Consider the following 13846-nt stretch of genomic DNA (forward strand, 5'->3'; position numbering starts at 1 on the left):
GTATATTGGTTTTTATTAATATATGATCAATTATCTATATAACATATACACAGATATGTGCATATTTATGTTTTTAACTAAATTACCCATTATCTTTATGTGATACGCCACTATTTCCCCATTAATTAGTAATGCCATCTCTGGCATATGGTAAGTTTATATTTGCTGGGTATTTCTAGACTCTATTCCACTAATTTTTTTTAGTTTCTCTGTGCCTGCACTGATACCACATTTGTTTTATTTGCAGTAGTTTTATAAATCTTGGTACCTGGTAGAGTGAGTTCTCCTATTTTTGTTTGTAAAATTGTGGTTATATTCTGTCTTATTTCTCTTCTGTCTGAAATTTAGTTTCAGCTTCTCTAATTCAAAGAAAAGCCTGATACATTTTTTTATTAGAATCACATTGAATTTATAAATTAATTTGAAGAGAATTCCTGTCTTTACAATATAAAGATTGGTTCTTGGTTGAAAGGATAGACTCTGGAGCCAGACCTCCTAGGTTCTAATTCCACACCTGCTACTTTATCAGCACTGATTTTGGGTAAATTTTCTGCCTCAGTTTTCTTACTGGTAAAATATAATGCTAAACTGAAATGTGAGGATTAAATGAGTTAATACATGTAAAAGCACTTAGAATCTGACACATAGTAAATACTCAATATATATATTAGGTGTTGTTATTAATTGTATATCTCCATTCATTTAGGTGTAATTTTATGGCCCGCAATAAAGTTTTGTAATATCCTCTATAAAGATTTTATACATCTTTTTTTTATTATTCCTAGATACCGTATAGTTTTTGTTACTGTTGTGAATGGGGTTTACTATAATTACTAAATTACATTTAAATAATAAATATCCAGTGACCTTCCTGAGCTCTTTTATTAAATCATCTCAGTAGTTTAAGATTTTCTTACATTTTTCTTGCATTTTCCATATAAACTGTCAAATATGGCAGTTGCATTTTTTTTTTTTTTGCATTATTTGCAAAAGGTAATTTTCTTTGCCCTTTTCAGTTGTTTGGGTTTTTTTTTTTTTTTTCTCCTTATATTGCATAAGAATTCTAATACATCTTTGAATAAGAAGCAGTGATACTGGTCTTCTCTGTCTTACTATGACTTTAAAGGGACTCCTAAAGTTTCACTGTTAAGTGTGTTGTTTACTCAGTTTTTAATAGACACCCTTCCTCAAGTTAAGGAATTTGCCTTCTATTCCCAGTTTGTTGAGAGTTATCCTGAATCTGTATTGAACTGTATTATTATTAAAAATTTTTTAAATCAGTTTTTCAAAAGTCATACCAACTATATTACCCTGAACTGTTAAGCACTTGTTATTAAGCATAGTTTCACCAATATTCAAGGTTATTATATAAAAAAAGGAAAGAAATACTACTAGATTTTTCCATTTTCATTTTGAGAAACAGAAGCACAGGAGTTGTGTTATTAGAAATCCTCTACCACAGTGGGTATCAAGATATAGAACGACTTCAAGATTTAGTGACATATTGGCAATACAGAAACCAAGAGGAATATTAAATACAATTTCCTACTTTTATCTTTTAAATATTAAATCTTTTAATTTAAGATTTTATTGGTGGACATACCCCCCCCCCGCCCCACGTGCTCCTGGGCTGTGCTTCTAAGGAGCCCATCAGGCAGCTTTAGTCCCAGCACTGCAGAGCCCCTCCCACAGAAGACTGGGGGCACAAAAAGCTTACTGGCACTGCCCCCCAGCTCTGTGCTATGGGACACCTGCCCTCTCCAATACTCTCTTAGCCAGAGCCCATACAAGGCAGTGCCAAAGGCCTGGTAGTGTGCAAGCAGCTCCTACAGTGGCCAGCACTACTCCAAAGTGACTCCTACCCCAGAGAAAGGGAAAGATAATCACACATACCAGTCTGGGGAGGCCCCAGCAGTGGGCTAGAAGCAGACAAGTGGTTTGACTAGAGGTCCCACCCACCAACAAAAGCTTTTTCGGACAACGTAGGGGAAGGACACAGCAGTTTGGTGCTACTGCATCTCTAGCAAACACCTGGTCTCACTCAGCTCAAGTCTGAGGCATCCCCAGACTGGCCCACTACCACTACAGGAACTAGACACTGCCCACAACAAGCAGAAGAGAGCCATTGCAGGTGACTGGACTGAAGGAAAAAGCAGCTCAGCCACAACAGCAGGGCACACACATCACACATAGGAGATACCCCTAAAGCACCAGGTTCTGGTGAACAGGGGACACTGCACAGCGGAGCACTACAAGATCTCTTCTTTATAAGGCCATTACTTTCAGGTGCAAGAAACATCACTGTTTTTCCTAACACAGAGAAACAGACACAGTGAGTTAGACAAAATGAGGAGATAGAAGAACATGTCCAAAATGAAACAACAGGACAAAATCACAGCAAGAGACCCAAGCAAAACAGGGATACATAATATGCCTAATAATTCATTTTTTTTTTTTAAAGATTTTATTTATTTGACAGAGAGAGACACAGCGAGAGAGGGAACACAAGCAGGGGAGTGGGAGAGGGAGAAGCAGGCTTCCCGCTGAGCAGGGAGCCCGATGTGGGGCTCGAACCCAGGACCCTGGGATCATGACCTGAGCTGAAGGCAGATGCTTAACGACTGAGCCACCCAGGCACCCCAATATGCCTAAGAATTCAAAGAAATGATCATTAATATACTCACTGGACTTGCGAAAAGAGTGGAGGACATCAGTGAGGCCCTTACCAATGGGATAAAAAAGACCCAGTCAGAGATGAAGAACACATTAAATGAAATAAAAATACACTAGATGAAGTAAATAGTAGAAGCAGAAAAATGAATCAGTGACTTGGAGGACAGAGTAATGGAAAGTAATCAAGCTGAGCAGATGAGAGAAAAAATTATTCATAATGAGAATAGACTTAGGGAATTCATTGATACCATCAAGCATAATAACATTTGCATTATAGAGATCCCAGAAGGAGAAGAGAGAGAAAAGGGGGCAGAAAACTTATTTGAAGAAATAATAGCTGAAAACTAACTGAATCTGGGGAAGGAAACAGAAATCTACATCCAGCAGGCACAGAGATCTGCCAGCATATCAGCCCAGGGAGGTCCACACCAAGACACATAGTAATTAAGATGGCAAAAAGTAGTGATGAGAGAATTTTAAAAGCGGCAAGAGAGGAGAAACCAGTTATATACAAGGGAAACCCTATTAGGCTAGCAGTGGATTTTTCAGCAGATTTTGCAGGCCAGAAAGGAGTAGTATGATATAGTCAAGGTACTGAAGGAAAAAAACCTGCAGCAAGAATATCCAGCAAGGCTATCATTCAGAATAGAAGGAGGAATAGTTTCCCAGACAAACAGAAGTAAAGGAATTCATTACCACTAAACCAACCCTACAAGAAAAGTTTAAAGGGGACTCTTCAAGTGGAAAGGAAAGAGTAAGGAATGTAGGAAGCACAAAAGTAATAAAAATAAGTTAAAAAAAAAAATCCATCAAAGGGGGGTGCCTGGGTGGCTCAGTCAGTTAAGTGTCTGCCTTCGGCTCAGGTCTTGATTCTAGGGTCCTGGATCAAGTCCCCATAGGGCTTCTTGCTTAGCAGAGAGCCTGCTTCTCCCCTGCCTGCTGCTCCCCCTGCTTTTGATCTCTCTCTCTCTGGCAAATAAAATATTTTTTAAAAAATCAGTCAAAGGACTCATGAAATAAAAGGATATAAAGTATGATACCATATACCTAAAATGTGGAAAAGAGAGGAGTAAAGAATGGGTTCAACCTTAAGCGACCATCATCTTAATATAGGCTTCTACATATAGGAGATGTTGCATACAAACCAAATAACCAAAAAACCAATAATATGCAAAAATAAAAAGAAGGGAATTCAAGTATATTACTAAAGAAAGCCAACTAGTTGGGGGAAGAGAGCAAGAGAAGAAAGGAATGGAGAAAAACTACAAAACAACCATAAAACAAGTACCAAAATGGCAATAAATACATACCTATCAATAATTACTTTGAATGTAAATGGACTAAATGCTCCAATCATAAGACATAGGGTGACAGAATGGATTAAAAAACAAGACCCATCTATATGCTGCCTACAAGAGACTGATTTCAGACCTAAAGACACATACATATTGAAAGTGAAGGGATGGAGAAGCATTTATCATGCAAATGGATGTGAAAGGGAAGCAGATACTTGTATTTGACAAAATAGGCTTTGAAATAAAGACTGTAACAAAAGACAGAGAAGGACACTATATAATCATTAAGGGGACAATCCAGCAGGGAAATCTAACAATTGTAAATATTTATGGACCCAACATGGGAGCACCAAGTATTTAAAGGAGTTAATAACAAAAATAAAGAAAGTAATAGATAGTAATGCAATAATAGTAAGGGACTTTAACACTCCACTTATATCAATGGGCAGATCATCCAAACAGAAAATCAAGAAGGAAACAGTGGCTTTGAATGACACATTGGACTGGGAGGATATAACAGATATATTCAGAACATTCCATCAGCAAAATACACATTCTTTTCAAGTGTTCATGGAACATTCTCCAGAATAGATCACATATTAATATGGCCACAAAAAAGTCTCAACAAAGTCAAAGAGATCAAAGTGAATCCATGCATTTTTTCTGACCACAACACTATGAAACTAGAAATGAACCACAAGAAAAAATCTGGAAAGACCACAAATACATGGAGGCTAAATAACATGCTACTAAACAATGAATGGGGTCCACCAAGAAATCAAAGAGAAAATAAAAAAAATACATGGAGACCAATAAAAATGAAAACATAATGGTCCAAAATCTTTGGGATGCAGCAAAAGCTATTCTAAAAGGGAAATTTATAGCAAAAGGGGCCTACCTCAACATACATGAAAAATCTCAAATAAAAAAACCTAACCTTACACCTAAAGGAGCTAAAACAGAAGAACAAACAAAACCCAAAATCAGTAGAAGGAAGGAAATAACAAAAATTAGCAGAAATAAAATAGAAACTTAAAAAAGCAGTAGAACAGATTGATGAAACCAGGAGCTGGTTCTTTGAAAAGATTAACAAAATTGATAAACCTTTAGCTAGACTCATTTTAAAAAAAAAAGAGAAAGAGGATTCAAATAAAATCAGAAATGAAAGAGGAGAAATAACAACTGACACCACAGAAATACAAAGGATTACAACAGAATTTATGAAAAATTACATGCCAACAAATTGAGCAACCTAGAAGAAATGGATAAATTCCTAGAAATACAGAGCCTTCCAAAATTGAATCAGGAAGAAATAGAAAATTGGAACAGACTGGTTACCAGCAATGAAATTGAATTAGCAATCAGAAGACTCCCAGCAAACAAGTCCAGACCAGATGGCTTCACAGCAAAAGTCTACCAAACATTTAAAGAAGAGTTAATACAACTCTTCTTCTCAAACTATTCCCAAAAATAGAAAAGGAAGGAAAACTTTTTTTTTTAAGATTTTATTTATTTATTTGAGAGAGAGAATGAGATAGAGAGAGCATGAGAGGGGGGAGGGTCAGAGGGAGAAGCAGACCCCCTGCCGAGCAGGGAGCCCGATGCGGGACTCGATCCCGGGACTCCAGGATCATGACCTGAGCCGAAGGCAGTCGCTTAACCAACTGAGCCACCCAGGCGCCCAGGAAGGAAAACTTCTAAATTCATTCTACAAGGCATGCATTACCCTGATACCAAAACCATATAAAGAGACTAGAAAAAGAGAACTGCAAGCCAGTGTCTGTGGTGAACATAGATGCAGAATTCCCCAACATAAATATTAGCAAACTGAGTCCAACAATACATTTTTAAAAATCATTCACCACCATCAAGTGGGATTTATTTCCAGGATCAGGGATGGTTGAATATTCACAAATCAATCAGTGTGATGCATCATTTTATAAGAGAAAGGATAAAAACCATATGCTCATTTCAATAGATGCAAAAAAAAAAAAAAAAGCATTTGACAAAGTACAACATCGATTCATGATAAAAACCCTCCACAAAGTAGGTTTAGAGGGAACATACCTCAACATAATAAAGTCCTTATATGAAAAACCCAGAGCTAACATCATCCTCAATGGGGAAAAACAGAGCTTTTCCCCTAAGATCAAGAACAAGACAAGGATGTCCAATCTCACTTTTATTAACAATACTGGAAGTCCTAACCACAGCAATCAGACAAGGAAAAGGGATAAAAGGCATCCAGATTGGTTAGGAAGAAGTAAAACTTTCACAATTTGCAGATGACATGATACTGTATATAGAAAACCCTAAAGACTCCACCAAAAAACTACTAGAATTAATAAATGAATTCAGTAAGGTCCCAGGGCACAAAATCACTGTACAGAAATCTGTTGCATTTCTGTACACTAATAATGAAGCAACAGAAAGAGAAATTAAGAAAACAATCCCATTTACAATTGCAGCAAAAATAATAAAACATCTAGGAATAAACTTAACGAAGGAGGTGAAAGATCTGTACTCTGGAAACTATAAAACACTGATGAAAGAAATTGAAAACAACACAAACAAATGGAAAGACGTTCCATGCTCATGGATTGAGAGAACAAATATTGTTAAGATATTCATACTACCCGGGCCCCTGGGTGGCTCAGTTGGTTAAGCGACTGCCTTCGGCTCAGGTCATGATCCTGGAGTCCCGGGATCGAGTCCCACATCGGGCTACCTGCTCAGCAGGGAGTCTGCTTCTCCCTCTCCCGCTCCCCCCTCTTGTGCTCTTTGTCTCTCTCACTCTCTCTCAAATAAATAAATAAAATCTTTAAAAAAAAAAAAAAAAGATATTCATACTACCCAAAGCAGTGTAAACATTTAATACAATCCCTATCCAAATACCAATAACATTTTTTCACAGAACTAGAACAAACAATCCTAAAATATGTATGGACCCACAAAAGACCCGAATAGCCAAAACAATCTTGAAAAAGAAAAAGCTCGAAGTATCACAATCCCAGATTTCAAGTTATACTACAAAGCTGTAGTAATCAAACAGTATGGCACTGGTGCCAGTGCCAAACTGGCACTGTTTGGCAAAATAGACACATAGATCAGTGGAACAGGATAGAAAGCCCAGAAACAAACCCATCATTATCTGGTCAGTTAATCTTCAACAAAAGAGGCAAGAATATGCAATGGGAAAAACAGTCTCTTCATCAAATGGTGTTGGGAAAACTGGACAGCAACATGCAAAAGAATGAGACTGGACCACTTTCTTACACCATACACAAAACTGACTTCGAAATGGATTAAAGACTTAAGTGTGAGACTCGAAACCATAAAAATCCTAGAAAGAGAACATAGGCAGTAATCTCTCTGACATTGACTGTAGCAACTTTCTTCTAGATCAGTCCCCTAAGGCAAGGGAAACAAAAGCAAAAATAAAGTATTGGTACTACATCAAAATAAAAAGCTTCTGCACAGGGGAGGAAACAGTCAACAAAACTAAAAGACAACCAACTGGGAAAATACATTTGCAAATGACATATCTGATAAAAGGTTGGTATCAAATATATAAAGAACTTATACGACTCAAAACCCCAAAACCAGATAATCCAATGAAAACATGGTCAGAAGACAGAACAGACATTTCTCATCTCCATACAGATGGCCAACAGACCCATGAAAAAATGCTCAACATCACTCATCATCAGGGAAATGCAAATCGAAACCACAATGAGGTTTCACCTAACACCTGTCAGAATGGCTAAAATCAAAAACACAAGAAGCAAGTGTAGATGAGGATGTGGAGAAAGGGGAACCCTCTTGCCCTGTTGGTGGGAATGCAGACTGGTGCAGCCACTGTGGAAGACAGTATGGAGTTTCCTCAAAAAGTTAAAAATTGAACTACCTTAATTGCACTACTGGGTATTTACCCAAAGAATATGAAAATACTAATTCAAAAGAATACATGCACCCCTGTGTTTATTGCAGCACTAGTTACAATAGCCAAATTATGGAAACAGCCCAAGTGTCCATCAACAGATGAATGGATAAAGAAGAGTGGTGTATATATACAATAGAATATTACTCTTGCCATTTGCAGTAACATGGATGGAGGCAGAGTATAATGCTAAGTGAAATAAGTCAGAAAGACAAATACATATACCAAATACCATATGATTTCACTCATATGATTTCACCCATATGTGGAATTTAAGAAAAACAAATGAAGGGAAAAAAGAAACAAACCAAGGAACAGACTCTTAACTGTAGAGGACAAACATGGTTACCAGAGGGGAGGTGGTGGGGCAGTGGGTGAAATAAGTGATAAGGATTAAGGAGTGTACTTATAATGATGAGCACTGAGCAGTGTGTAGAATTGTTGAATCACTATATTGTACACCTGAAACAAATATAGCACTGTGTGTGTATTATACTGGAATTAAAAATGAAGTAAAGATTTTATTGGTGGAGGGGAGCTTGTTATATAGAGAAAGGGAAAATAAATATTACAAAGCGAATTGTGCATAGTTTCTTTGTTTCATGTAAAGCCAGAAAATGTTTATCATCTGCTTGTAGAGGTGTTCACTCATCTTTGCAGTATATTTAGAAAGCTACCAAAAATATAGGCATTTCTCCTTGAGCATGTTCTCATGAGCAAATTAGATGTGAAAAGCTTTGTTAGAGTATTACTTACCTTAAGTTCACTATTTTCACAATCACAATAGAGAATCAGCATAGTTGTAGTGTTATGAGGGAAGGGAGAGAGGGAGGGAAGGAAGGGTTTGGTTTGGGGGTTGTTTGTGTTTTGGTGAGCACATTTTGAGTTTTTCTGTGGTTGTTTATCGTGACATTGGATAATAGCAGCAATAAGTGTTTTTACTGTGTAATAAAATCATAGGGACATTGTATTTAAGCAAAACTAGGTATGATCAGTGGGTAGGTTTTATATGGAAGTTTTTAAACTATATATACTTAAACTATTTCAGTTCTTTTAGTATTTATTGGGATATACGCACTCAGGAATCTTTTATTGATGGAGCACATAATCAAAAATAGTTTGGAAATGACTCTGTCTAGCCTCCAACACATTTTTTCCCCCATCAAAACAATTACTCATAATTTCTGGTGCTTCAATATTAAGATATCAACTGTAGAATTACCACAGAAAATGGTATAACATTGGCAGTACTTGTTTCTAAAACCTACGTATTTGTTGTCACAAAGGTAATTAAAATAATTTGAATTTGCAAGGTTTTCATAAAGTGATTTGGTTTTTCTCACTTCCACTTGTGTCCATCAAATTAAAGCAAAACCTAGCTCTTTTTTTTTTTTTTTTTTTTAGAGAGAGCATGAGAGCAGGGGCATGGGGGTGGGAGAAGAGAGAGAATCTTAAGCAAGCTCTCCACTGAGCCACTGAGCACAGAGCTCAATCGTGAGGCTTAATCTCACGACCCAGGGCTGAAATCAAGATTTGGAGGCTTAACTGACTGAGCCACCCAGGTGCCCCCAAATCTAGCTTTTTATAAAAACACTTTTTCCACATTGTTTCAGTTCCATGTTGTTCCATCTATAGTAAGTGCTTTGTGTTCACTTAATGGTCTTAGGACAGTGGGAAAGCAAAAGCTTCTAACATCATTGTGATCCTAGTGTTGGTAGTAAAAATAATGTTTAGCTACAGAAGGTATTTGGGAAAGCTACATCTGAAAGGTACTAATGTCTTGTAATAGGAACAACTCTTGAACAGGTTAATGCTACTGTTTAAACCCTGATGCCTACTAACACAAATCAGATGCTCCTTCCCTTTACACATATACCATGCTTTCTATAAATCTATTACATTATGCTGGCATCTGGATTAGTATAAAGATCAAATTTAGGTGTAATTTTTAATTTGTTGAACTATTTTTTGAGAGTAACTTAAATACCAATATTTTTACCACATGCATCATGCAATTTGATATATGACTTATATTTGTACAATTTTCCTAAACAAATCTATCTTATAAAATGAGGTGTATTAAAAAATTGAACTGCTGCAATATGTCATCAGTGTGTGAATATATGTATATCTAACTTATTATATAAGAATGATTTAGCATAACCCCGAGCTGTTAAATGATAGCCATAGTATGACTGTTTATACGAATGTTTTCAATAAAATGAGATCTAATTTGGTCCCTTACTTTCTTTTAGCGAAGAGTAACCAGAATTCAACAAATAGAAAAGGACATACTTCGTATACGGCAGCTTTTACAGTCCCAAGCAACAGAAGCAGAGGTTAGTAAGTTGGTTTTTTTGTTTGTTTACAGATATAGATATGGAAAAGAAAATGTCTAATTAATGTGGCATCATTGAAATATAGATGTTTCTTCTAGAGAATTGAGACACTTCGTAAGTTTTTTCATGAAATTAAATGAATTATCAAAAACCTTGACTATGTTGATCTTTTAATAACTCCTATCAATTAAAATTTATAGAGCCATAAATACAGATACTTTACTTCAGTCCTCAGATTACATATAATCAGATAGCTAACTTAAATTGGCTATTATCAACTAGTAAATAAGCTATTACTTGTCTGTAATTCATGATTAAAACTGATCATACAAATTTATTTATGCTTGCTCCACAGTCCTCATTAAAATTACAGTAAAAGCATAAAATGAAAAAGGCACAAAGACAGGGGAGGTAACAATAAAATTGGGGGAGCTGGAAAGCAGGTAAATAAATGCACGGTTTTAGTATATAGTAGTGAATTAACACCTAAGTCAGCTGTAGGAAGTCACAAAGTAACTCATTTTATACTGTGGAGTCCTAAAAGGTTCCAAAATAGGTACCTCTGGATATAAGGATTTAAAAAGGTGGCTAAAATTTTAGTTAGAGGATGACTGAAAATTTGTTAAGATGCAGGTAGAGCCTCCAGAGGCTGTCTTGAACTCTCAGTAGCAAGTAACTTCTTTCCAATCCCAGCAAAAGAGGAGGGACTTATTCTAGAAAGGGTAAAAGAAAGGGTCTTTAGGTAGAGGTAACCCTGATGTAACTGAAGTTGGGATATCATACTAAAAACTGAAATAAGTGAAAATTTACTTAAGAATGCTGAAACCCTCACTCACTTTCAAGCTTATAATACAGGCAAGTTTCTAGAAGCAACTTCTCTAAGAAATGTGACTAACCCAAGAAAACAGACCTGAAGGTACTGACATTGGAGGATTCCCCAATAAAACAACCCAGCTGGACCACCCTATAGAGTAGCTGTAGTTGCCAGTCTTCATCGTTCATGCATAGAGCAGCACTTAACCTTTTCGTAGGTAGCCCATTCTGAAATAGGGATGGACAGCTAAAGACTACCAGACATTTTAAGTAAGTTCCTAAAAAGAAAGATGTAATGGAAAAAGATAGTATGCAGAGAGAACACTTTAAAACCTAAAACTAACATTCTCAGATAAAAGAGGATGCATCCGTAGTGGCAGGAAACGATGCTACGCAAACGGAACATTCAGAGAATTCAAGAAAGAGTTCTTGGGAATTAAAAGTGTGATGGTAGCAGAAATGAAAACTCAGGTTAGAAGATAAATTTCTCGGAAAACAGAAAGATATGAGATGGAAGACAGAAAAGATGAGAAAATCAGAGAATCATTTCTGGAGGGTTCACTATTCATATAAAAAGGAGTTCCAGAAAGAGAATGGAGGAGCTAGAAGGAGGAAATTATCACAGAAATAAAATACCCTAGAATTGAGGGGCATAGTTTTCCAAATAAAATGGTCTCTTTGGTATCCAATACCACAGATGAAAATAATCCCACAGCAGGCACATCATGGTACAGTTTCATTTCACTAGGAATAAAAAGGAAGTCCTAAACATTCTAGAGAAGGAGAGGAAAACAAACGAAAAAAACGAAACAAAAAACCAGGAATGTAAATGTCTTTAGCTATATAAACAGCAACACTGGGAGCTGGGAAGTAGAATACCAATTTCTTAAAATTTCTGAAAGAAAATTATTTCCGGCTATATTCTAACACCTGTTCTCTGACACCACTGGGTGTCCCGTAATTCCATTCAGTTCTGACACCCAGAGTGCAGAGTGCAGACCCCACATTTAAGGATAAAGTCATTCACAAGACTGCCCTCACTTCAGACACCAACTACCAGTGTCAGGTGTCCTCAGGCCACCTGCACTCTGCCCAGCTTGCTGTACATTCTATTCTAAGTGGGTATATTCTAGTGCAATTCAATTCTGACACTTAACTACCTAGAATTAACATAGCCTATACAGGTTAATGGCAGAGTCCTTCACAAGACTAACCCCCCCGCCAAGGCACCCATATTTCTGCCCAACTGGCTACAAATTAGGGGCTTCCCACACCCCCCTAGGTTCAGTAATTCACTGGAGTGACTCAGAACTCACTGGAAATACTAACATACAATTACAGTTTTATTATAGAAGATACAGATCAGGAACAGCCAAATGAGACCAATATAGGGCAAAATCTGGGGAAAATGAGGGATAAGAATGCAGAACTTCCGTGCTCTCATAGAATCTCAACACGTCATTCTCCCAACACAATATGTTCATCAACCAGGAAGCTCCACTGAGCTTCAGGGTCCAAAGTTTTATTGGGGTTTCATTATGTAGGCACACTTGATTAAATAGGTAGCTATATGACTGACCTCAATTTCCAGGCCCCTCTCTTCCTCCTCCCTGGAGGTCAGTCTGGCCCAAATTTTCAACCTTCTAGTCACCTGTTTTCCTCTATGTCTGACTCTTAATATCATAGGAACTTTGGCTTTAGCACATCTGAATTTGAAATATGCAGAAACATGTATTTGCTAAGTAGGCATTTTAAGTACAAGTACTATGAAGTCATATTCCTAAAAGCAGTTTAACTTGGCTGACTTAAGCCAATAAAAACTCGGTATTTGTAATATAAGGAATAAGTGTCCATTTTGCAATGTTGACTCTTAAGGACTGGGAAAAAAAAAGAACAGTATCTCTGCTCCTTTTTCAGTCTCACTGGTATTGTTGTTTGGCAGTATTCTGGTTGTTGCCACCCCTTTGGCTTTCCAGTGTAGTTTATCTTTTTTTCCCGCTTGATTAAACTTACTGTAACACTCTATTTTTTTAACTATTTTTAAAGAGGCAGCCTTTTGTTTTTATTGAGCAGTACTACATTTTATATTTTCTCTTTTATATTTTCTGCTGCTATTGTTTTTCTCATTTCTGTAGTTACAGTTTTTTCCTCTTATATCCTGATTATTGTTGTCTGCATCTAACAGATCCTTTTATATTTCGGAATGAATATTTGCATTTATTTTTTTCTAGTTGATTGAATCTTTTATTTGTATGAAATAGCTCTGTGTATAGCATTTAATGCTCTTCACCTTGAATTTCATTTTGTTTGCTATTAATATTACCACCCTAGCTTTTTGTTATCATTTTCCCACTATAATATATTCCCTGCTGGTATTTCAAAGTTTACCAACTTTCTGTCCTCTGGAAAGCCCTAAAAAATTGTTGTTTGTTCATTGCCTCCCTTATTTTCCAGCATGGTTATAAGTTTTTTGCAGGTTGGAGACTTGTTCGTGTTTTTTTATTTGTTCAAAACTTTTATTCATACCATTGGATCTGGGGCCAGCTGTGCCAGCTGTCCACTGTTGTGATCCAGTCTCGTCTTGTTTTCTTTTGTTATGAAAGTGATTATATTAGTCATAGCCTACAGTGGTTACATTTAGTCTACTAGTTCAGTGAATGTAGATTAAAGGAAAGTGACATATCACATTTAAGAAAGAACCAAAACTTTTTTTTTTTAATTTGCTTTTTAAAGTTTCTTTATTCCATTATTGTTGTTCGGCTAATATAGATAAGTGGGAGGATCTG

General features: G+C 36.5%; 1 protein-coding gene across 4 annotated transcripts in view; it reads left to right on the forward strand.

The window, feature by feature from the left end:
* Positions 1-13846, forward strand: part of APC (APC regulator of WNT signaling pathway) — a 132009-nt gene that overhangs the window by 75731 nt on the left and 42432 nt on the right. For 3 of the 4 annotated variants that reach the window (XM_044917086.1, XM_044917085.1, XM_044917083.1), the window contains one exon: positions 10164-10247. The exons of the other annotated variant lie outside the window; for it this stretch is intronic. In XM_044917086.1, the coding sequence (XP_044773021.1) occupies positions 10164-10247 (84 nt within the window). The remainder of the gene's footprint in view (positions 1-10163; positions 10248-13846) is intronic. 4 annotated transcript variants of the gene reach the window in all.

This window comes from Neomonachus schauinslandi, chromosome 7 (assembly GCF_002201575.2).
Source record: "Neomonachus schauinslandi chromosome 7, ASM220157v2, whole genome shotgun sequence".
Taxonomy (NCBI): Eukaryota; Metazoa; Chordata; class Mammalia; order Carnivora; family Phocidae; genus Neomonachus; species Neomonachus schauinslandi.